Source organism: Schistocerca nitens, chromosome 2 (assembly GCF_023898315.1).
Source record: "Schistocerca nitens isolate TAMUIC-IGC-003100 chromosome 2, iqSchNite1.1, whole genome shotgun sequence".
NCBI classification, from domain to species: Eukaryota; Metazoa; Arthropoda; class Insecta; order Orthoptera; family Acrididae; genus Schistocerca; species Schistocerca nitens.
The window spans coordinates 450,474,537-450,500,734 of record NC_064615.1 but is presented as its reverse complement, the minus strand read 5'-3'; the positions used below and the strand labels follow the sequence as shown (position 1 = coordinate 450,500,734).

Genomic DNA, 26,198 nt, shown 5'->3' with positions numbered 1-26,198 from the left:
ATGCACAATGTTGGCACTAGTACAGTGTATATCCACCTTTCGCAGCAATGCAGGCTGCTATTCTCCCATGGAGACGATCGTAGAGATGCTGGATGTAGTCCTGTGGAACGGCTTGCCATGCCATTTCCACCTGGCGCCTCAGTTGGACCAGCGTTCGTGCTGGACGTGCAGACCGCGTGAGACGACGCTTCATCCAGTCCCAAACATGCTCAATGGGGGACAGATCCAGAGATCTTGCTGGCCAGGGTAGTTGACTTACACCTTCTAGAGCACGTTGGGTGGCACGGGATACATGCGGACGTGCATTGTCCTGTTGGAACAGCAAGTTCCCTTGCCGGTCTAGGAATGGTAGAACGATGGGTTCGATGACGGTTTGGATGTACCGTGCACTATTCAGTGTCCCCTCAACGATCACCAGTGGTGTACGGCCAGTGTAGGAGATCGCTCCCCACACTATGATGCCGGGTGTTGGCCCTGTGTGCCTCGGTCGTATGCAGTCCTGATTGTGGCGCTCACCTGCACGGCGCCAAACACGCATACGACCATCATTGGCACCAAGGCAGAAGCGACTCTCATCGCTGAAGATGACACGTCTCCATTCGTCCCTCCATTCACGCCTGTCGCGACACCACTGGAGGCGGGCTGCACGATGTTGGGGCGTGAGCGGAAGACGGCCTAACGGTGTGCGGGACCGTAGCCCAGCTTCATGGAGACGGTTGCGAATGGTCCTCGCCGATACCCCAGGAGCAACAGTGTCCCTACTTTGCTGGGAAGTGGCGGTGCGGTCCCCTACGGCACTGCGTAGGATCCTACGGTCTTGGCGTGCATCCGTGCGTCGCTGCGGTCCGGTCCCAGGTCGACGGGCACGTGCACCTTCCGCCGACCACTGGCGACAACATCGATGTACTGTGGAGACCTCACGCCCCACGTGTTGAGCAATTCGGCGGTACGTCCACCCGGCCTCCCGCATGCCCACTATACGCCCTCGCTCAAAGTCCGTCAACTGCACATACGGTTCACGTCCACGCTGTCGCGGCATGCTACCAGTGTTAAAGACTGCGATGGAGCTCCGTATGCCACGGCAAACTGGCTGACACTGACGGCGGCGGTGCACAAATGCTGCGCAGCTAGCGCCATTCGACGGCCAACACCGCGGTTCCTGGTGTGTCCGCTGTGCCGTGCGTGTGATCATTGCTTGTACAGCCCTCTCGCAGTGTCCGGAGCAAGTATGGTGGGCCTGACACACCGGTGTCAATGTGTTCTTTTTTCCATTTCCAGGAGTGTACATTTACATCAACTAGGGCAGTATTTGTTATTGAATTCAGTGACAGCTTGGAGTCACACACTCAACACATTCGCAATTACTTTCTGTCTTTCACTGGTGCTATGTCCCACGATGACGCAGGGTCGGCATTGTTAGGAACGTATTTGGCAAGGTTAGGGAAAGGGGTAGCCGGATGCCCTTCATGGCGCCACCCGTAGCCCCTGGGACGGAATTAGTGTACCAATGCTGTCTGCGTCGAGTGTAATGAATGGAATAGTGCTAGCGTGTTCAGATGTCTGCGAGTCGTGTAACTGAGGCGGAACGTGGGGACCAGCCTGGTATTCACGTAGCGGGATGTGGAAAACCGCCTAAAAACAACATCCAGGCTGGCCAGCACACCGACCGACGACGGTAACCCGCCGGGCGGATTCGATCCGTGGCCGGTGCGCCTACCTAAGTCCAGGAAGCAGCGCATTAGCGCTCTCGGCTAACCTGGTAGGTACAATCACAATTACTTCTCGAGTGGTTAACGTGCGGAGCCGTGTTTACTGGAACGTTTTTGCTTCTGTTATCGGATACTTTCACCCGTGTCCGTTTTCGCCATTAACTGCGATACACCTTGTATGTGAATTTTGGACATGTACGCCCCAAGCGGCCGCTTGTGTCGCCTGGGCCTTAAACTAGGCCTTTTGTGTAGCCCACGCACGAAAGAGCTAGCTCGTTCGCCGGTACTTGAGTTTTGCTCGTCAGTCCGCGACCGTTATCAAATAGCGTTTGTAGATGGAGAGAAAAGCAGCACTTTTTGTCGCTGTTTCGCACAGTTAGCACAGAAATGTTACGAAACTACTAATGGAGTCATCATTGATGAAAGGCGGAACTTTGGAAAGGCCGGCCGGTGTGGCCGTGCGGTTAAAGGCGCTTCAGTCTGGAACCGCGTGACCGCTACGGTCGCAGGTTCGAATCCTGCCTCGGGCATGGATGTGTGTGATGTCCTTAGGTTAGTTAGGTTTAATTAGTTCTGAGTTCTAGGCGACTGATGACCTCAGAAGTTAAGTCGCATAGTGCTCAGAGCCATTTGAACTTTGGAAAGCACATCGAAACAGTAACACAAAGAGCCCTACAAGTACACAAGAACCTTATCTCCATTGAACATAAAAGTTTCCATCTTCCCCCTCATCTGATAGAACTATATCATGATAGCATATTAAAATCAATAGTGGGTTACGGCTCGAGAGTCTGGGCGCACAGTCTCAAAAATGGTTCAAATGGCTCTGAGCACTATGGGACTTAACATCTGTGGTCATCAGTCCCCTAGAACTTAGAACTACTTAAACCTAACTAACCTAAGGACATCACACACATCCATGCCCGAGGCAGGATTCGAACCTGCGACCGTAGCGGTCACGCGGTTCCAGACTGAAGCGCCTAGAACCGCTCGGCCACTCCGGCCGTCCTGGGCGTACAGGCTCACGAGGGTGGTGCCCGCCATGACAGTGAGAAGGGTACTGAGAAACATGATATTAAGGTCAGTGGGGGCCTACAGGACATCTCCAGTCAAAATTAGAGAGCAAGCAGCATGGTTTTGGGCCAAGAAAGGGAACATCGAGAAAACAGGGGACATTCTGGGTTTTCGGGTTGGGGATAAGAGCGCGATTATGAGAAGAGGCGAGGAGCGATGGCAGGAATCGTGGGAAGCTGATATACTGACCGAAGAACATTTCAACTTTTACCAGGCGTGAAAGAAAGGTTGGGCATGAAATACTTTGAGGCAACTCGGGGACTGTTTCATTTTCTGACTGGTCATGGGCCCTATCCGACATATCTATGTCGGTTTGGGAAGAGGGCTACGCCTGCGTGTGACTGTGGTGCATCGGAGGGTACTCCCGACCATGTGGTTTACGAGTGTCCCCTTTTCAGTGATGTAGCAGCCGCATTATGACAACTACCAAATAATGGCACGTACTTCCTATTGAGGCGTGTGGATACATTTCGTACTTTAAACAATCTAGCTAACGAGGTATCACGGAAAGTTCTATTAGAATTTCTGAGGGACGATTCGTGAACAGTAACAACTAAACAAATGTGTCCCAGTACCCCGATCATGTACCGCCTGTGCATGCATGGATAGGTCGACTAATATCACAGTTGGAATCCGCCACGTGCAGGACTAGCGGGAGGGGGGGAGTGGGGTACAACAATACCGAACTGAGACATGCACCGGACTTGATATAGGATAGAATCTAGTTAGTAGGACATAGAACTAGGAAACAAAAGTAGGAACCTGCAGCGACTAAGTCATTCTCGGCCTGCCTAGTGTCAGGGTCACGCTCATCGGGATTAGCTCGGTGGGCAAGGCCGTGCAGTAGGTTTATACACTTCACTGACACACCTGTGACGCTGCAAGCAGTAGAGGTTAGCCATTAAGTAGGCATCAGAATAAGTAGATTATCAACAACAGTAAATAAACTGCCCATTGTAATACACTGTACTGTACTGTACTGTACTGTAAGCTCACTTCTAAACACTGTAAATCAGCTGCTAAAAATAATATTGTAACATTCAAGGACCCACTAATCATGCGAGGTGGTGGGTAGTTACGTATAATACATAAAGATCAAGAATAAAGATTTTTTTCTTTATCGTTAAAATTTCGAGATCGTTCGTTTCTAGAAGCGCAAGTCAGTACATTGATTGCTCCTACGTTTATCCTGTGGGAAGACTATGAGGGTAAGATGAGAGTGATTTGAGTTTACACGGAGGCTTACCTAAAAGCGGTCTTCCCGCGCGTCATTCGCAGTTAAAACACGAAAGGTACATGTGACAGTGGCTACACAAAGTACCCTTCGTCACACATCTTAAGGTCGTTTGCAGGGTATAAATCTACATGTCAATGTAGATACTATTTCATGCAGAAATCACGGCGGAACTGAACAAATGCTTATTGATCTGGAAGCTTTAACTGAAGCATAACATAGGATATGTAAGGGTGAAAATGCAGGTTGTTTTTGATAATGTTCCGGCACGACAGTTCTACAACCAACCACCAATGCAATCTTATTGTACACTTCTGTACGCTATCTGTCCCTTGAGTAACCGTATCTCGTGTTAGTACTCGTTTAGGTTAGGTTTGTTTAATTTTTTTTCTGTAGTGATTTCTTCCCTGTTCAACTGCGTTGTCACGAAATGCGTAAGACACTTTTTGGGTAAGTTTTATTTTCATAATCCCGTCTTATAGTAGCACTGAGATATGTAATGCATGAAGTGGACGTTGTCTGTGAACAGGACAAGTAGATGCACTGCCATTCCAGTCTTTGCACAGTCTCGTTACACAGAATGTAGCTGTGGCTGACCTACCTGTGCTAGCGGGTGACAACATGTGGAGGTGCACGGAGGCAGCGCCGGCGCTCTCGCCGAAGACGGTGACGTTGTGTGGGTCCCCGCCGAACGCGGCGATGTTGTCGCGCACCCAGCGAAGCGCCAGCGCCTGGTCCTTGAGGCCCATGTTGCCCGGAACTTCAGCGTCGGCCGTGCTCAGGAAGCCTGCGCAAAGAAGTAAGGGAAGAGGGGGTACTGTGGATCGAGGCAGTTCCCTGAAACGATAACTTATTTGGAAAGCTGGTTTGAAGAGAATAATGAAAGAAGTGCTTATTGGAGAAATTTTTGCAAAGAACTTAGAACGCAAGGCCTGCAACTAATTTTGGGGATCGATTTAATGAAGGGGATGATAGCTTTATGAACGTAAAAGAAAACAGTGTTGGTTCGCGGCATCTATATTAAAAATGAATTAAGATCAACTGTGGAACCTTAGCAAGTAAATGCGTATTGAGGCGTTGAAAACGAGGGAGCAGTTTGCAACAGAAATAATACTGATTTAGGTGAATGGCATCTACTTCAGTAGAAGTCAATGGTAAATGTGTAGAGGCAATAGTGCCTGAACCTAGTGTTTGTGTGAATGAGGGTGTGCAAGGGTGTAAATGCTCCAGTGATACGTGTGAATTTAATTCTGACCAGGCAAGTTTTGCTGAATCATGTGATTTTGTTGTTTTTATTTTTTATTTTTTGTAATACGCAGAAGATAGCTGCAGATAATCATGCTTTTTTGTTTGAAGCTGTGAGAGATAGTTTAATTCCTAATGATGCAAATTCTGTTGCAAATTGTATGAATTAAGAAGTGGGAAACGCACATTTCCTTAAAGTTAGGGAGACAGATTTGATTCTAGTGAATGGATAGCCGGGACAAAGTGGTGTCAGAAGCGGGCACTTATTGGGAGCTTAGTAAGCATGGTTTTTCTGGGAAAAGCAGGGAGTGAAGTGTGGAGAATCTTGAGAACAAAAATGTTTCCAAACAGATATCTAATTGTGATAAAGATTTTGAATTATTAGTGGCCGAATATGTATTTATGATGGGGAAACATAATTTGGGGAATGATAGTAGTGTGGATAATAGTCCATTAGTGGAAATGATGAAGATGATGATGAAATCAAAAATTTATTGTTTTATAATGATGAACAGTATTTGGGTATGGATGAGATTGAATTAGATAATGACAAAGCGACCGTGGTAAACCATACTTGTAGATTCTAGAAAGCTCGGAAGGTCGCAAGGTAATACGTCACTCACTGGATACAGAATAACTTTAGCAATAATCGAAAATTATTCATTTCGGGGTATGCCACCATCAGAAAATCCGTCAAAAATAGAACATTACATACTGCTACACATGTAATAATAAAAAAATTAAATTAAATTTAAAAAATAACTACAAAAAAAACAATAAACATAATTCTGCTAAACCTGTACACATAAGGCACATACCCTGGCACTAAAGGAAGCAAGAGGACCCGATCGTTACATGAAATTAACATAGCCAACATGAACAGACTGAACAAGAATCCTGAGCTGTGTACAAAGTAAATAAATTTCAACATCACATGGCATTACATGAATGGCTACGGAATATTACAGTGTCATCAAGCTTGGTGAAGATTTTATTATGAGTAACAATAGTGCGGTATAATATTTCAAATTCATAATAGAAAGAGACAACAATATTCAGAGCAAAAGATCTATGAAAAAATTGCAGGCTGCTTACAAGATGCATTACTATTTCCATAATAAAGAAGTAGAATATGTTTTATACATGCAGTCGCATTGCTCTGTTGTGTTACAATTTTTGTATATAGCACATACCATGTATAAAATACAGAAGCACTAACAGCAAAAAGAATAAAAACATAATCATTAAAATGTTGGATGTAATACATGTGACCTAAACTACAAGATCACTGATCTTATGTATGGGGTGAGAGAACCCAACGTCACACTAAAGTAAGTGCACTACCGAGAGTGCTTGGTCAAGAAAATTATGTTTTTGTTCTTATTTGTTGTTCGAACTTTTGTATTTTACACGTGGATTGCGCTACATATATAAAAACTGAAACACTATAGAAGAATGCAACTGCATGTACTAAACATATTCTACATCCTTAGTTTGGGAAACAATATGGTACCTTGTAGGCAGCCTGTAGTTTTTTTCAAAAAGTCTTTTGTTCTGAATATTGTTGTCTCTTTGTATTACAAATTTGAAATATTGCGCTGAATTATTGTTATTCATAATAAAGTCTGCACAAAGTTTGAGATTACTTTAATATCTCATAGCCACGCACATAACACCATCTGGTGTCAAAATTTATTTACTTTGTACTCAGCTCAGCATTCTTGTTCAATCTGTTCATGTTGGCTACATTAATATCATGTAATTATCAGGTCCAAAGATTACCTTTAGTGCCAGGGTAAATGCCTTATGTCTAAACGTTTGGAAGAGTAATGCATATTAATTTTGTAACTATTTTTGATTATCATTTCATGTATAGTTGTACATAATGTTCTATTTTCGACAGACTATCTGATCATGGCATACGCCTAAACGCTTCATTTTCGATCTATAAAGTCATTTTGCATCCAATGAATAACTTATTACCTTGCGACCTACTCAGATTTCTACAAACTACATACATAGATACTGAATGGATGGGGGGAAGATGATTGTAATTATTGAGTCAAGGACTCAGTAGGCTTTGCAGAATTTCGCTAGCAATTGATACCAGAAACTTGGAAGGGGAAAATATATATATATATATATATATATATATATATATATATATATATATATATATATATATAAAGTTGTCAGAAACTTAGCGGGATTATGTGTAGAAAATTCAGAATTTAAAGACGCTTTTAATTTAAGCTTTGCATGGTATCATAAGATAGAACCATTTAGTGTAAATCAGGTATGACCATGGTGTGTACATGAGGTAGGGGCGGATCTGCTAACTGAAAATGAATTGAAACATGATTACTTGAAAAAGTTCAGCCTCTAATAAATCTTAGAGTGGTAGAAGTATGGGAGACTGCTTTGGTAGATAATGGGAGCTCTGTTTGTGACAATTGAATTTTCAGTTACAGGAGTAAGAACAAAAAATTCTATTGGGAATTACAGTAAGCCAGTAAAGAAGGAAGTTGTTTCAGATGTAAAATTTGAGACAGGGCACAGACTGTCTGAGTAAATATGAGCCAAGAATATACTGTAAAGAGAAAATCTGAGCTAAACTCGGGCGAAACAGGCATCGGAAGAGCAAACGGCACCGACTGACCGCCGTGTCATCCTCAGTCAATAGGCGCCATTGGATGTGGGTATGAAGGGGCGTGTGGTCAGCATGCCGATGGCTGTTGTCAGCTTTCGTGACCAGAGCCGCTACTTCACAATCAAATAGCTCCTCAAATGGCTTCACAAGGGCTGAGTGCAACCCACTTGCCAACAGCAATCAGCGGACACGGATGGTCAGTCATCAAAGTGCTAGCCAAACCCAACAGCGCTTAATTGTGGTGATATGACGGGAACCAGTGTTACCACTGCGGCAAGGCCATTGACACTGTTAAGAAGATGTACTTGAAATAAATGGTAGAGGTGATAGGAAGAAAGTTAAGATTAAGGGCACTTTGACTGGAAAGAACTTGGTGGTCAGCTTATGTGAGTAAGTGATAAGTGGAAAGGAGACAGTGCAAGAGGGAATAGATTAAGCTAAAACAGGCCATTACATAAGTGTATATAGCAGGCTAAGGGTGAGTTTATTGTTTGCTTTATTTTTGAACATTATTATGTAGACGCGTTTAGAGATAACATTTTTGGCGAAGCAGTGAGAGGCCATATTATTTCAAGCAGCAGCTGCTTAGAATCAATGCAATGGTGACAAATTGAGAAGATATATATGAACTGAATAATTTTCTCGTGTTTTGGTTAAGAATTTTGTGGGGGTTCTTATTGTCATGGGTGAATGTTACGTATGTTTATTTTAAAATTTTTGAAGGGTATTCTGCTGTCGAGATGAATATTTTAGGGGTGCATTCACTACGGGTTTACTAGATTAAGGATTTTGCACGTGTTAACTATACGTATTCTTGTTTGAATGTGGGAACTGAAACTATGAGTTACAAATCAAGCGGCAAAAAAAGTGTTGTTCAATAAGCTGTAACAGCTGCAATTATCGTATGGTATCTGAATGCGGATACTTTGCATAAGCAAAGGGGATGAGTTGTAATATGAAAGTCTTGATATTATACACAGTTGTTGCAAGAGTGCTGATTTTAATTTGGTCACACGCCAAACTTCTCTTGGTGCATGAGGCTCCAGCTATTAACTGGTAAAAAGTCAGCTAATTATTAGAAAATGAAATTAAAGTGGCATGAAGTTGTAGCATGAAATGTATTAGCTATCTTTTTTTGCATAAGATGTTATATTGGTTTTGGGGTTGTTTATTCATGTCGGCTTGATTAGGTTCTAGCTGTGTAGTGTGCAGTTTTCTTTAATATGTTTTAATTGGTGGCCTGAAGCTTTGGTAAACTATTAAGGTACATCAGTCAGTTTCTTTTGGATTTTCGCTAAAGGAAGGACTAATTTGCTAGCTGATGCTTGTTCACGACACAATTCATCTGTTTAGCATTCTGATAATTATTTACGCCACATCTTGGGTTCATTTTGCTTGGAAAACCTTTGTCTTAATGTAGTTCAGTGGCAATGGCTTGGGTTATTCAGGACTTCAGTGGAAAAAGTCGTTGCTACAGAAATGAAAAGTCTGTACATAGCAAGCATATCTTGCGAACACTGCAATTTGTCTGTTTGTGTCGGGTTTCACTCTAAGGTATATAGAGTCCGCCAGAAAAATGTATTCACACATTAAGGGACGAAAAGTATTACTCCTGTGTTTATTTTACATTTAATAATTGATCACACATGTTGTACAACCTACAGTTTAGCACATGGTTACTTTAAATGTTTAAAATCTTCACCACTGGCTGCTATACATATAACAGAATGACGATCAGTCGCTGCAACTACATCAGTCAATGTTACAGTGGAGATCGCTGCACATGTCGCTGTAATCTCCTGGCGTAGATCCTCCAGCGTGCGTGGCTTACGTCGGTAAATGTTATCTTTCACAGTTCACCACAGGCAAAAGTCCATAGGTGTTAGATCTGGCGACCGTGGAGGGAACTAAATGGGCCCTTTTCGCCCAATCCAATGCCCCATAAAAGTGTCATCCAAGAAAGCTCGTATGACTAGGTGGTAGTGTGGTGTCGCCCCATCCTATTGGCAGAAGACTCTTCATCAGCTCCATAAAGCGCACGTATACCTGGCAAAATCGATGTGCATAACATTTAGAGGTACACTTCTCCATTGAGAGTAGCATTAAAGAAAATGGTCCTACTAAGCCCCAAGATGATAGCGCACACCACACATGAACCCCTGGTAGATTGACCACTTTATCCACATAAACATGCGGATTTTGCGGTGACCAGTACACACTGTTATGCCGATTCACGTTTACATTAAGTTTAAATTATGCTTCGTCACTCCACACAACCTTCCTCACAAATTGTTCGTCATCAGTTACCATTTGTTGGTACCATTCGCAAAATTGCTTTTGGCAATAAGGATCGTCATCGTTAATCGCGTGCAGTAATCGTGGAATGTAAACTTTCCACTTTACAGCTTTCAGAATTCGTCGCACACTTGTACTGCTAACGCCCACTTCATATGTACATTGCGTAGCAGACTTCTATGAATAATTAACAAACGTTTCAAACTGCCGATGAAGCAGGACTTGTATAGTATGCTGCCTTCCTGACTTTCCTTGTGAATATGACAAATCGTTCCATGCAGTTCAAACTTATCAACGATGCATTTAATTGTCAGGCGGGTTGACGCTTCTGTTTCAAACTCCCACCTCCACTGACGTTGCACTTCAACGGCATTATCAAACTTGAAAAACCACTTCACAATACATTTTCGTTGCTCGACTGTCAAGGGTGCTCCAGCCATCTTGTTTTCGCAATACCGAGATGAAAGTATTTACGCCTATTGAGCCAAAGACCATACTACAACACTATCGTAACTCAAATCGAACTACAATATCGATATCACGATAGAGCCTGACAAGGAGTGTATACATTTTTCTGGCAGACACTGTAGTTTTGACTGTATCGAATCTGGATAGCAGAGGGGGTGGGTTTCGATCTGTCTGGTTCTTGGTATTCAGATGCTTGTAAATAACAGATGACTCACTGAGAGATTTTTGTTCGTTGATGGCATGTCAACTGGCTAAGGAGAGTTGGAAACAGCACCATTGGTATAAACTGTATCTTTGTTACGAGACTGGATGCACATAGCAAGACATCGAAGTATTAAGATCAGTGTTCGTTTGTGCTGCAAAAGTACAGGAAAATATCGCAACAACAAATGATAATTAATGTAGAGTAATGAAATATCGGGAATACATTTGTCCAAGCAATACACTCAAAAGATTAACAATGCAAGATCACAGGTAAATGTAAGCGCGAGATAAACAATTGAAAACGTGAAATGCTTGTACATTAACAACCGATGTTACCGCCAGAATGTTGCCTGCAAGCATGCAAACGTGCATGCATCGTGTTTTATAGGTGCCAGATCTCAGTTTGTGGGATGGAGTTCCATGCCTGTTGCACTTGGTCGACCAGTAAAGGAACGGTTTGTGGATGACGCTGGAGTTATCGTCCGATGATGTCCCATATGTGCTCGATTGGAGAGAGATCTGGTAATCGAGCAGGCCAAGGCAACAAGTAGACACTCTGTAGAGCATGTTGGGCTATAACAGCGCTATGTGGGCGAGCGATGAAAACACCCCCTGGACTGCCGTTCATGAATGGCAGCACAGCAGGTCGAATCACCCGATTGACGCACAAATTTGAAGTCAAGGTGCGAGGGATAAGCACAACAGTGCTCCTGTTGTCATACAAAACCACACCCAGACTGCAACTCTAGATGAGTTCTAGTGTGTCTTGCACGCAGACTGGTTGGTTGCAGGTCCTCAACTTGCCTCCTTCTAACCAATGCACGGCCATCACTGGCACTGAGGGAGAACCAGATTTCATCAGCAAACACAACAGGTCTCCATCCTACCCTCGAATGAGCTCTCACTTGACACCACTGAAGTCGCAAAAGGTGGCGGTTTGGGGTCACTGGAATGCACGCTACAGGGCGTCTGGCACAGAGCTGTCCTTGAAGTATTAATTGCGTCACTGTAGAGCCAGTTACTGCTCAAATTGCTGCTGCAGATGCAGTACAGTGCGACAGAGCCATACCCTGACCACGACGGTCTTCCCTCACAGTATTGTCATGTGGCCATCCAGAGCCCAGTCATCTTGAGAGCGTACGTTATCGTGACCACAACTGCCAGCAATCAAGCGCAGCCGACCGCTGTGACCGAGTAGTTCTAGGCGCTTCAGTCCGGAACCACGCAGCTGCTACGGTCGCAGGTTCGAATCCTGCCTCGGGCATGGATGTTGTGATGTCCTTAGGTTAGTTAGAGTTAAGTAGTTCTAAGTCTAGGGGACTGATGACCTCAGATGTTAAGTCCCATAGTGCTTACAGCCATTTGAACCATTTTGAATCATGCACAATAGCTACATTCCTGCCAAGTTTTTCTGCAGTATCGCAGGAGGAACATCCAGCTGTTCGTAGCTCTATTACACGACCTCGTTCAAACTCAGTGAGGTGTTAATAGTGATGTCTTTGTCGCCTTAAAGGCATTATTGACTACCATCAATTCACCGCGCCAAATCGCACAGGTAACTAAGACTCATGACCGTAAAAGCATGCATTTAAAGCAAATTTCATTTGCATCCTCATAGCCGCGCGGTATAGGGCGCCTTGTCACGGACCGTGCGGCTGTCCCCGTCGGAGGCTCGAGTCCTCCCTTGGGTATGGGTGTGTGTTGTCCTTAGCGTAATTTAGTTTAAGTTAGACTAAATAGTGTGTAGGCTTAGGGACCGATGACCTCAGCAGTGAGGTCCCATAAGACCTTCCCACAAATTTCCAAGTGCATCCTCATAGTGGCACTATTAGCGGCATCCTCAAAGTGACACTACTAGCGCCACACTTGCGTGACTGGCGCGAAATTTGGATAGACATCATCTTTCAGATGTAGAAACACATGTACTAACTTCCGTTTATGTCACGCTACTCTACCTTGGTGTTCCAATTTTTTTCAATCAGCGTATATAAAAGGTGAGACGATAGAAATGGTCTAATTGATGAGCTATTAGGAAAAGATAAAAGGAACTTTCAGAGAGCTTTAAGCAACTATGATAATGGGACAGTGTCCACAGAAGTTTAATTTTAATTTTTTTTCATTTTGTTTATTGTGTTTTCCAGACAGATCATTTACTAGGACGTATGTTTTTTGTTTCATTTAGAGACTTCTACTGAATTCTGGTATGCAGGGGGATACAAATATTTGAATATGTTAAAGGTAATGTTTAGGATAGAAGATGCTGCCAAGTTGGATAAGTTTTTCTTGAATTAGAAGATATGAGCACAACATTTTGTGCGTACATCACAGTGTTTGGTGCTACGTGCAATACCATTCATTACGTTTATGGAGTAGTGGGCAGTGGTACTGAAACGGTACATCCCGGAAATGGCTACGAGAAACTTTAACAACAGACGCGGTCGTACACGCACGTCTTCCTGTAACGTTAGCGGCTGAATTGGCAAGTGTTACGACAGCCAAGAGAGCATGTTTTGACAGCTGCGAGGGACATGCTGGGTCGGACGACCTTAACATATAGTAGCAAAAACCAGGCCGTTAAGATGGCTTTCAAAGAGCATCAACATGGCTGATTTGGCTGAATAGAGAAAATATAAAAAAGATAAACTCAAATGAAAACTAGATACAGCCAGTGACAGAGAAGACAGTAACATGGTTTAAAACTTATAACTTTGACGAGTGCGTGAGTGAAAAAGCGCCCTCGCTACGAGATTTAGTTTTCAAGTTACTCATTGTTAAATGTTTACGATTTAAAATTATCTTTAAAAACTGATAACTCATTAACGCAATAAGCGATTAATACAAATTTAGTGACTGTGGATACGTCTCACTGAGTACTATCGAATTATTATGGCAGGTTTTTTGTGAATATTATGTATTTTAAATTACAGGCAGGAATGTATATTCCACAGATGAAGAAGTGAATTTTCTCGTAAATGAAACGTCAAATAGTGAATATGGTGGCAGCGTTAGTAAACAGATATAATAGGGATGTATGACTGTAATTAATTTTGTTTATTTTTGTTGATGACATAACGACGCAAATTAGCGTCCACAGGGACAGAAACACTGTTTGTTATTAAAATATTAAAGATACAGAAAAAATATTATCAACATTACAAAATCTGATGAAATTTGCGTCAAAATTCATGTCTAATAGGTAAATATAACATTAAATTTATATTTTAAGTACGCTTTCGGAAGTCGTAAGTGTGTGATTTTGACTCACGTTAATGCGAGGGTATAAATAACAGCGCCCATTTTCGAACGGGTCTGGCGCAGTGCATACGTCCGGGCAGTCAGGGTTGGGACCTGTAAGTGACACAGTGTGTAAGCAGCGGTAAGTCGCCTTGTGTGTGTATCAGAATTATTTCTAATTATCTGGTTGTGGACTTGTAATATTTCGATGTACCGTCGGTAAATAATCTGAAATATTTTCAACTTGCGGACTCTGAATATTTCGGGTTAGGCGAATTAGCGTAAGCTTTAAAAACTTTTCTGCAGTCAATATAAGGTGATCTGCACTTAGAATTCCGTTAGTGCATGATCATGGTACTTCCACTTTAGACCTCTGATAAAGCAGCTTCAGCTAATTTTTTGTGGAGTTTCGGCAGTTTATGCGAATGCGTGATGTTGGTCAGTTATTTAAACCTTCGCACAGACAGTTCAATAGCAAACGATTGGAATTGTGTGAAATTGTACCTTGCTTTTCTGCAATAAACTCAGCTTGTTAAACATTAAAATGCTTCGAGAAGTGAACATTAATTTACTGCCAATTTGCTGCTTGCATATAATGAACTTGTGACTGAATTATTTAGGGTTAAAGTGACAAATTGGTTGGTTGACCACTGGAAGGAAACGTAGCCAACATTTTTCAAACCCATAGAAGCATTAAGGTGGTCCTAGCAACAGTTTTTCTTGATTTTCATTTTTTAAATTAATGATGATGGTCTCGGGGCTCACAAGTCATTATTTGGTGGAAGTAACAGTGCTTGGCGTCACCATTCATCAATTATTTATCCACCAGAGTTAGCAAGAAGAACACATTACCATTTACTTTTATCATAATTCAGATCTACGTGTCACGCCTGAAAATATGAATCTTGAAAAAAAAATCTAAACGGCTGTTCTGGAATCAATGTTGACAAAATTCAAATTTGAAGTCAGCATGGAAATGTCAAGTAACACTTGGATTAAGTTAATGTGTCTGGGATCCTACTTCGAGCGAATAGCAGCCTAGAGAGAAATATAAAGAATTTCTGGGATTAACTGCAGGCTCTGTCTTGTTGAGTGTCTTCCCATGCTGGGAGGTCAAGCCATTGTGCAAAATAGGTGGTGAGAGCTATTTATTGCTTGAAAATATGTGTGTTCCGTGATGAATTTGAATTATGACCACAATAAGAGAACTGATATTGGTGTATTTATATTTTCCTTATCACTAATATCTCAGAGCACATTTCTGTGCGGCTTCTAAAGCCAGAACATCGTGTTTAAAGTTCAGTATTTTTTCAAAACTTTACAGATCGTATTTGATCATTATATCTTATCGGTTTGCAAAAAAATTAAAAATTATTTCAGGGTCCTGCCTTCCGTTCTGTCAAATTACTACCTTTGATATTAATTAGTCATCTGAACCACAAACTAAAATCCTCAGTTCACTGAATCATGAGCAAAGCCTACCGAAGAAAAAACTGGAAAAATTCACTTAGGACTCTATCACAATCAGAAATCATGAATAATAGAATCTAATATAATATCAGAATTTCTTACCACACTGATACAGGTGGCAAGTCCTTTAAGACAGATCTTTCTCAGTGATATGGAAAGTTCTGCACCTGTTTATTAAACTGAAAAGTGTATGATCTGGGTGACAGAGGAGTCAATTTCATTGAGGATTACAAGAAATAATTTAGAAAAAAAGGAAAACAAAGCAGTATGTGCGTCACGTTGTATAGGAATATCACCACAAATTTCCAGGTGATAAAAAGTTACACTAAGAGAGAATATCAATTTTAAATTAATATGTGATTTCTCTGTCATATTTGCCTTACAGACACAGTATATTGCAGTTTTATTAGATGTATTGTTTCACCTAATACAGAAAAAGTTAGGGGCAAGGTGCGTGTTGGTATTGAGCGCAGATCAGACACAACTTATTTTTTGTCCAATGGAATCAAACTACAAGATTGGTGGGCGGGGTGGAGGTGGGGGGTTGGGGGACATTAACACATAAATAAAGTCAAACTTGTAAAATAAGAGCCACCCTAATGCGTACTTTCAAACAAACTGCTTTTATTTTAATTGTGCTTTTGTTGTTATTTTATTGGAAGTTTTAGTTTCGTAAAACAGTATGAGGTTTGTTGATGACGTAATTCCGTCAGAGCTAGCAAATGACTTGGAAGAACAGTTGAATAGAATGGATAATGTCTTGAGGGGTTGTTATAACGTGATCATCAACGAAAGAAAGACAAGCGTAATCGAATGTAGGTGAATTAAATCAGTTGTTGCTGAGAGAATTAGGTTAGGAAATGAGCCACTAAAAGTAGCAGATGAGTTTTGCTTTTTCGGAAGGAAAATAACTGGTGATGAGTGATACAGAGTGGATGTAAAAAGCAGACTGGTAATAGAAAGAAAATCATATCTGAAATATAGAAATTTGACAACATCGAACATAAATGTAAATGTTAGAAATATTTTTCTGAAGGTTTTTTCTGTGGAGTGTAGCCTTCAATGGAAGTGAAACATGGTAGATAAACAAATCAGACAAGACAAGCATGTAAGCTTTTGAAATGTGGTGCCACATAAAAATGCCGAAAATTACGTGGTTAGATCGAATGCTAAAACGAATTGAGAAGGAACGAAATTTATGGGATAGGCTGACTGAAAGAATGGATCGTTTGTTAGGAGACAGCCTGAGGCATTAAAAATTGTCAGTTTAGTAATGGATGTGAAAATTGTGAGATAAAAACTGTAGAGAAAGATCAAAGCATGACTACAGTAAGCTGATTGAAATGGATATAGGTTGCAGCAGCATTGAGAAATGAAGAGACTTGCACAGGATTGGTTAGCGTGGAGAGCTGCATCAAACCAGCCTCCAGACTGAAGACCAGAACAATGACAAGGGTAAATTATCCAGACTCTGTCCTCTTGAATCTAAGGTTACATTCTTTATCAGATAAGTAAGTGATGCTAAACTTCCTTTGAGCATCCCACAGAAACGTGTTATATAGTTATTATGATGGTAGCGGCGTACCAAAAGGCCCGAGGCGATAGTTGAGCGTGACGAGCAGGACCCCTCGAGCAGCCAGGTAGTCGGGTCCGTACATAAAGCGGCTGCCGGAACCGATGGCGAAGGCGCCGCCGTGCAGCCACACCATGACCGGCCGCGGCTGCTCCACGTCTTCCGGCATCTGTGGGGGAGGAACACTTCAAAAGAGTCGCCACAGTGCTTAAGCTGTTTTTTCATACTGCATGCACTATGGCTTCCCTCCTACGTTCAGTTTCTGGTAGTATTTGGGTAACATCCCAAAACATTTGAAGAATCTCCAGCAAAAGTCCGGTTTCTCTTTGAAGAAAACAGTATACGTTGAATGAACAGGTTGTAAATGCGCTCTACAAATCACTAACAGAAGAAATATGACTAGTAAAGGCTCTTAGAAACTCAAAATTTAATAGCTCGGCTGAAACACGCCAGACAATGGCTTCGTCACCCCAAAGAGACGTCATGCTGCTACTTGAAAATGACCTCAGTTTGGAGTAGAAGAGGGTCCACAAGATTTTCAAGTGTGCTAGAGCCATCTGAGGTCACTCGTTGATTATTAGATACCCAGAGCTACCAATTTTCAAAGTAGTACCAGAATTTTCTATAGGATAAAGGTCGGATGATGATTGGGGGCAGAATGCAGGCAGAAGTGTAACACCTGCTCGCCGATAATGAAATTATCAACCTAGTTCATATTCATTGTGACCTGAATAAGTCACATTGCAAAGAGCACCCCCATAACATCGCAGTATCACCACCAGCCGAAATTATACCCTCCACACACTACGAGTTAAACATCTTATTGGGCCAGTAGTGCACTCAACACTTGCATCAATTGAAAAGAGACGAAATCACGACTCTTCAGACTACACAACATGCTTGCAGTTAACGACCTGTCCACTGTCTATATCGTTTGGCCCATTGAAGATACGCAACTTTATGTGGTGCTGTAACCAATGATCTTTCTCGAAGGAACCGACTCCAAATTTAAATTTCATGCCGTTCCCTTTGCAACATTCACTCGAAAACACATTGAGATAGACGTACATTCACTAACAGCAGAAAATCCTCTCTGGTTCGAAACTCACTGTCTCTAATTAAAATTGTTGGATGTGAGGTCCGCCAGTTATGCAAAACACCGTTTTTCTCAGTACCCAAACATGTTTCGGCACCACTGTGCCATCATCAGTGGGTTTTCGTTTTTATTTATTCTGCAATATGAATATTTTTGTTAAATGATTATAAAATTATGTGCATTTTTAGTTCAAACAACAGATCTTTTTTTCTTATAAAAACCTTTACATTTGGTGTGCATGAATTTTCAGGATCCCTTTTGTGTTAATTACTACAGTTAGCTTGTCATCTGCAACGCAACGATGTTGATGAGAAAGTTTTTTGCTGGGAGTTAACTTATCTTCTAGAATGTAATTTAGTTTTTCGCGATGTTTTCGCGCCTATTTTCGTACTTACTTACGTTTTCGTGTGGCAAGCACTTCCATTCTCCGCATCATGCTGAGATGTACACGCAACTATAACAAGTATTTTCCACAAATAACGTAGTAAAACACTTTTCACTACACCAGAACACAGTGTGATTGTGGTTTGTTATGTGTCCCAGCAAAGTCAGTGTTCATTTGTTCACCAGAGAGTTCGGCGCCAAATGTGAATTTCGTTTGCATTTTATCTTTGTGTGTGTGTTTTCTGTGTGGTATTTAGCTATTTGTGTTGTCTTTTATATGGTATTCCTTTCGTGTGTAAATGGTGCGTCTTTGCACATTTTAGTGTATCTTTTTCGTGTGTGTGTGTGTGCGTGTGTGTAGACTTTATCTGTTTATGCTGTTTTTATTTGTAAAGTTCCTATAATGTGTTAAATAGCGTGCCTTTGCAGAGTGTAGTGTATTCGTTCAATACTTGTTTTCCTTCTGCTATTGGCTTCTGTATATTGAAGTTTCCCTCAATTGTCAGTTTGCTGTATAGGTTGTGGCTGGATTTTTGTATTCTTAACTCTGTTTCTATTGTGGTTGGGTGGTGACTGTTGGCTACAAGGTGGTCAGCAAACGTGCTATGGAATCTGTTGCTTTTTAAAGCTCTGAGATGTTCTGAATATCTTGTTTTGAAGTTTCTGCCTGTTTGTGCTATGTACACTGACTGGGAAGTGTTGCATGTGAGTTCGTGTATTCCTGATCTGTTTAATTTATCCATGGGTGTTTCTTGTGTTCTGATCTTTTTCTGTGTTGTGTTCTCCATCCTGTATCCTATTTGGAGTCCCTATTTCTTTAATACGTTGCCTATTCTGTGAACAATCTTGTTATTGTAGGTGGGTACGTGACATTTCGTTTTGTGTGAGTGTTGTTGTTCTGTTGTGTTTTGTGTGTGGTCATTGTGTTTTGTATTGTTCTGTGCTGGGTGAGGGTTTGTGTTTGTGTGGTGTGTTCAGTTTTATACTGTTTGCATATTTCTTTATTTAACTTGTCTACCATATGGGTAGTATAACAATTTTCTACTGCTATTTGTTTTATTGTGTTTAGTTCTTGTGTGTAGTTCTGTTTGTTCATGGGTGTTCTGTTTAATCTGTGGAGCATGAATCTGAAGTTTGCATGCTTATGTGTCATTGGGTGGTTTGATAGGTTGCGAATGGTGCTGCTTGTGGTTGTCGGTTTCCTGATTATTGTGAAGTTGTGTGTGTTGTTCGTTTTTTGTATGGTGATACAGTTAGTTTCTGTTTCTAATGTGAAATTAATTTTTGGGTGTAAGTTGTTTATTTCATCGTGTAGCTGTTCTATGTGTGTATGTGGTTCATCAACTAGGCATATTATATCATCGACATAACGGCACCAGTATATAACTTTGTAGTTCTTTAGTTTTATTACGTATCTGAAGATCATGTTCTCCAGGTTGTTCATGAGTATGTTAGCTAGGAGGCCACTGATTGGTGATCCCATTGGCATAAAACGAGGCACAGGATATCGACAACATACCGCTGTGCTGTAAGAGTACTGCAGATGACAACCAAAAGGGTCTTGCTATGAAATGATATGGCAACCTAGACCATCACTCCTGGTTGCCGGACCGTGTGGCAAGCGTCAGTCAGGTTGGTATCCTACTGCTAGCTGGGACGTCTCCGCACACGTTATCGACCTGGAATCTCATTGACCGGACTGGAATGGTCACTCTGAACTGAGTCCCGATGACCAGAGAAGACTTGTCTGGAAACGCCCCAGTGGGCGACGGGAGACCAACCTGACGGTCACCCCCTATATGGTCCAACAATCTGGGTGATTATCCAGGGCCATCCCCTAAACAGCCTGACCACTTGGAGTGATTGTCCAGTGCGCCATTTCATTTCATAGCAGGAACGTTTTGGTTGTCATCCGCGGCACCTCTATAGCACACCGGTACATCGACGATATTCTATGCCCCGTTTAGTTGCCCTTCATGGCAAGCAAGTTTGGACTTACATTTCAGCAAGATATTGCTGCCCCCATATGGTGAGAGTTTCTACTGCTTGTCTTCGTGTTTGCCAAACGCCGCCTTGGCCAAATCTCTCCCCAATCGAGAACGTTTGCAACAGGGCCCTCCAACCAGCTCTGAATTTTGACAATGTAACGCTTCAGTTGGACAAAATTTGGCACGATATCTCTCAGGAGGACATTCAGCAGCTCTATCAATCAATGCCGTGTTGACCAACTGCTTGGACCAACACGTTATTGACTTTCTCAATTTGTGAAGCTTTTTCTCTTGAATAAATCACCCAGTTTTTTCTAAAATTGTAACCATTTGCTTGTCTCTACATGTAAATTACTGTTCTTGACACAGAAGTTATTTTCAAATACGTATGCCTTTCAGGTAATGTCATTAAGCTTTTGTGTGATTTTATAGCTAGGAACATTTATGGAATTCATGATGCAACGTGTGGGGCAGTTTGGTTTGTGAATTTTAGATTGTGATTTCAATTTTGGTGCTGATAAGTTCATCACTATACAGTGCTTCGCTTCTGTTGGTGTGAAGAGGGAGTTTCCATTTTTAAGTAGTTTTCTAACTTTGTCTTGGAATTCGATCATAGGGTTGTATCCTATTCCTTTTATGTTTTATTTCCGAAAAATTCATGAGTGTTGTTAATATGAGCTCATTCATATGTTACCAGCTGTGTTGCCCTTGTCTGCTCTGACAACAAGAGCATTTTTGTTGAAAGTTTCTTGTTTAAGTCATATAATGTCCTTTGTTCATTATTCATCCTATTGCACATTTTGTTGTGGTCTACATTTCTCATAATAATGTTGTTTACCTTATGAGCTATAGAATTTTGTTCTTTTAGTTTTCATCTGACAGTTGTCCAAGCTATTTTTGTGCTCACTATTAAATCTGTAATATTGCTTTTATTTACTATGGGAGCAAGGCCTTGTTTAACAGCTTTAATTCGTTACTGTTTAATCATATTTCTATCGCATTTATCACTTTGTCAAACAATTTATATTATACTTGAGAAGAGACTGTTAGGGACTTCACTGCATTCTTTGGAGTAAGGGCATGTATCTTGTCCTAATGTCAAAGTGAGATGACAGTAGGTTCCTTGTTGTCATATTGACTGACATCTAGAAAAAGCATGAATACATGAGCAATAAGGTTATGGCTTACCTATAGGTGCATGTTGTATAGCTGTTTTAACCAAATGATCTCACATCTTTTTTTTTTTTTTTTTTTTTTTTTTTTTTTGCTTTCTGGCTGACATACATATTTGAAAATACCTTCTGTATCAAGAACAGTTACGAGCTCGTCAGTAGCATGAAGGATTTCCCTATCTCAGCCACAGCTAAATTTGAATGTTCTGATACAGTCAACATATACAGGGTGTTCCCATTTATCTTGACACCCTAAATAACTGTTTGTCCAGATGCAAATTACAAAATGTTTCAAGCAAATGTTCTTTAGCTGTCAGGGGAACTCAATCAGCATGATTGCCTTCGTTTTAGCTTTGTTTTTTTTACAAAGGTATGAACAGCGGTATGGCTTTTTTAAATGACACCCTGTATTTTTTATTCGGTAATTCATTTCCTCTCATAAAGACCTATTCAAAACTGTATCACAGTGTACCATTCACTGAAACACAACGTTATTAATAACATAACACAACAGTGACGTTGACGCTACCAGCGCTTAGTGCAGGTACTCAGCGTAATGGAACACATCCACCTGCTGATGTTGACAGAGGACAAATGTAAACTTAAGTAGAATGCACACGCGTCTTTCCGTCAACCATCGTCAGTGGAGGAGTTGTGTGAGTAGAATGTACATCAACGAACGGAAGGTAGAAATGGCACTCATCTACGGGGAATGTAAGTTAGCAGAACAGTAATTTCAATATTTTCTGATGTACGGGTACATTTAGTACAGTAGTTTAGTCCTTTAAAATACTGTTGTGTACAGTAGGCATACAGTAAAGGTTGTCCTTCATACAAACTGAATCGACATAACGTTTCTTTTATTGTTGTTGTTGTTGAAGGTAGGCGAAATGCAACGCAGGCAGCGGAACTGTACAGAGAGCGATATCCTGACAAGAACCCACCTTCCCGATGGATGTTTTGTCGACTTGTTGCGACGCTTTAGGAAACAGGAAGTTTCAACCCCCCGACAACGCAATCGTCGGGGCATTCGTATAGACGAAGCTCCCGAAGTTACTGTTCTCGCTTCCGTTGCTATGAATCCATAGGTGAACACACGACAGCCTGGACACGAGAGTGCATTCTTAAAACCAGTGTACATCGTAATTTTACACATCACTGGTTCCATTCTTACCATGTACACCTACATCAAGAATTGCATGGGAATGGTTTCCAGAATCGTGTTCAGTTCTGTCAGTGGGCACAGCAGCAAATCCTCGCCAACCCGAACTTCTTCTCCTGTGTTCTATTTACCGATAGAGGGATATGCGTTACTGGTCCAGCGACAACACACGATGGCTTGGACAGGTGGAATATCAGCGTCAATGGAGAGCTAACGCCTGGTGTGGGATGCTTAGCATTACAATTATTGGCCCTTATTTCATCAATGGTAGTCGAAACGGCACAGCGTATGCCAACTTCCTCAGACGAATTCTTCCTCCTATTCTGGATGAAGTGCCACTAAGAACCAGAATACTTATGTGGTATCAACACGGTGGATGTCCAGCACATAATGCCTTGCGTGCACGTCGTGTTCTGAACCGAAGGTATCCTGCCAGATGTATTGGTCGAGGAGGAACAGTTATTTGGCCTGCTAGGTCTCCTGATTTAAATCCTCTGGACTATTTTCTTTAGGGATGCATTAAAGACGTTGTCTGTCGTGGTATTACAACAACTTCAGAGGACATGCAGGAACGTATCATGCTCGCTTGTAATTATCTTCATCAGACAACACTGGAAGCAATAAACAATTCACCAGCGCACGAGTGTATCGGTGTCCAGGGTCACCACTTTGAGCACCTTTGAATGTTCTACTCCTGGGCAATGGTACAGGAGAGTCAAAGTAAATTTTGTAAAATGTTTTTACTTGGTTTCCATTTGTTCTCTGACAACTCCAGCAAGTGGACGGGTTTTTAATCCCAGGCTCAAAGTCAGTGTAGTGTTATGTAATTAATAACGTTGTGTTTTAGTGAATGGTACATTGTGATACATTTCTGAATAGGTCTTTAAGAGAGGAAATGAATTACCAAATAAAAAATACAGGGTGCCATTTAAAAAAGTCATACCGCTGTTCACATCCGAAAATAAAAACAAAGATACAACGAAGGCAATCATGCTGATTGATGTCCTCTTGATGGCTAAAGAAAATTTGCTTGAAACATTTTGTAATTTGCATCTGGACAAACAGTTATTTAGGGCAGTCAAGATTAATAGGACACCCTGTATACGAATATACCTGTCAATGAAACAATAAATATAATAAGAAATGATGTACTTAAAAATAGAATAATAGATAGAGCTGAAATCTTCAATCTCAAAGATACTCTGGAACTTAGAATAATACACAATTACTTCCTGTTGAAAAAGTTGAATAATAAGTTTTACATTCAGGAAGATGAACTGCCAATGGGGAGTAGCCTTGCAGGCTTGCTAGCAAAAATGGGTATTAGCAGTCTTGAAAACAACTTTATTAAATTTCAAACAGAACTGAAAGATAAAATGCTTTACCAGAGATACTATATTGATAATACTGTTAGTGTATTTACTGGAGCAATGGTAGAAATAGAAAGTCTAGCTAAAGGGGTTAATAAATTACTCCACGTTATTCAATTCAATGCAGAACATGAAAAACCAGATGACATGATCTATCTTGATTTAAAAATCTCAAATAAGCATGGAAAACATAATCTTTCCAGGAAACCAACAACTACCATTCCTGCCATTCATAACTCTTCTTGTAATCCAGACCAACATAAAAAGCATTATTCAGAATGATGGTAAATTGCATGCTTAATATACCAATCGATACAAGCAAAAGCTATAACAACAGAAAAGTTATGAAATCAATTACCTTCAGTAATGGTTACAATTTTATTGTATTAGATAAACCAATCCATACAGAAGAATTAAAGCGACATACTCCATGGTCACACTGAACTGAGAGACAAATTTTTCCTTCAGAATGTCAAAGACTTAATAACTCAAAGCAGCTCATCAGTTAAGCAAACAGCACCCCTATCCCTCCTTTCTTTCCCTCTCTTTGTATTCCAAGTACATAAGTAACTTACAGTGGACTAAATCCCGTATTAGGGATTATGTATTGTTAAAATAAATTAATACTCATACACATGATTACACACTAAGACAAAATAGAACAACAAACCATGAATGAATTATCTGAATGCATCGAAAATTAGCTTGCAAGTTTTCTGGCAGAAATGTATATTAACAGTCTTGAAAACTACTTTTTAAATGTGAAACAGAAGTGGAAGATAAACAGCTTTACCATAGATACTATGTTGATGATACTGTAATTGTATTTAATGTAAGAATGGTAGAAATAGAAAGTCTAGCCAAAGAACTTAATAAATGATACCACAAAATTCAATTCAATGCAGAATATGAGACGAGACACCAGATGACAAGACTACCTTGATTTAAAAGTCTCAGCTACAAATCAATAGCATAATTTTCAGATTTTCAGGAAACCAACAACTACCATTGTTACCATTTATAACTCTTCTTGCTGTTCAGACTAACGTAAAAAGCGTTCTTCAGAATGGTTGTTAATCACATGCTTAATATCTCAATCGATACAAGCAAAAGACAAAGGAACAAAAATTATCACATCTATTGCCTCCAGTTATAGGTAAAATACTGCTGTAATAGATAAACCAATCGATACAACACAATTAAATCAACCCATTGCTGAACAAGCACCCATAAACAGGAAGCCCCTTTCATAAGCCAACCTTTCCTAGAAAAGGTTTCATACCAAACTGCCTAGCTCTTTAAGACATGTGCTGTAAGAACAACCTTATTCAATAACAACAAAATACAAAATAAAATCATTCACAGCAGCAGAACCAGTATGCAACAAAATAAAAAAATCAGGTGAGTACAAATTCATTTGCAGCTGATGTCCTAGCTGCTACAAAGGACAATCTGGCAGAAGCTTCGCAACAACATTCAAGAGCACATGGATGCTCTCCATCTTAGCAGCCTGAAGAAATGCAGCTGCAAACAGCATAGATCATAACATCCAGATATTTCACATTGCTAACGAAGCTATGGGACTTGTTGTTCCTTAAATAATTGAAATCCTTAACAACAGAAACGCAGCATCAGACTACCTACTGAATGACCAGATTTCTTTAGAATTTCGAAGAGTTATTAACTGAAAACAGCTAGTCAGCCAACCAGTCCACCTTCCCCATTCATGCTGTCCCTTCTATCTTTCACTTTACATCCCAGTTACATTCATGTTAATGTCAATAACCTACCACAGAATAAATCCTGTATTGTGTACCTAAATATCGAAGTGTTGTATTGTTAAAATAAGTTCAGACTAACGTAAAAAGCG

The 26,198-nt window shown here is 40.9% G+C and overlaps 1 protein-coding gene across 1 annotated transcript in view; it reads right to left on the bottom strand.

Annotated features, from left to right (window-relative positions):
- LOC126235083 (juvenile hormone esterase-like) overlaps nt 1-26,198 on the bottom strand; it is a 173,798-nt gene that overhangs the window by 85,289 nt on the left and 62,311 nt on the right. The window contains exons 4-5 of the mRNA XM_049943816.1: nt 17,169-17,325; nt 4,619-4,804 (exon numbers count right to left, since the gene is read on the bottom strand). Coding sequence (XP_049799773.1) covers nt 4,619-4,804; nt 17,169-17,325 — 343 coding nt within the window. The remainder of the gene's footprint in view (nt 1-4,618; nt 4,805-17,168; nt 17,326-26,198) is intronic.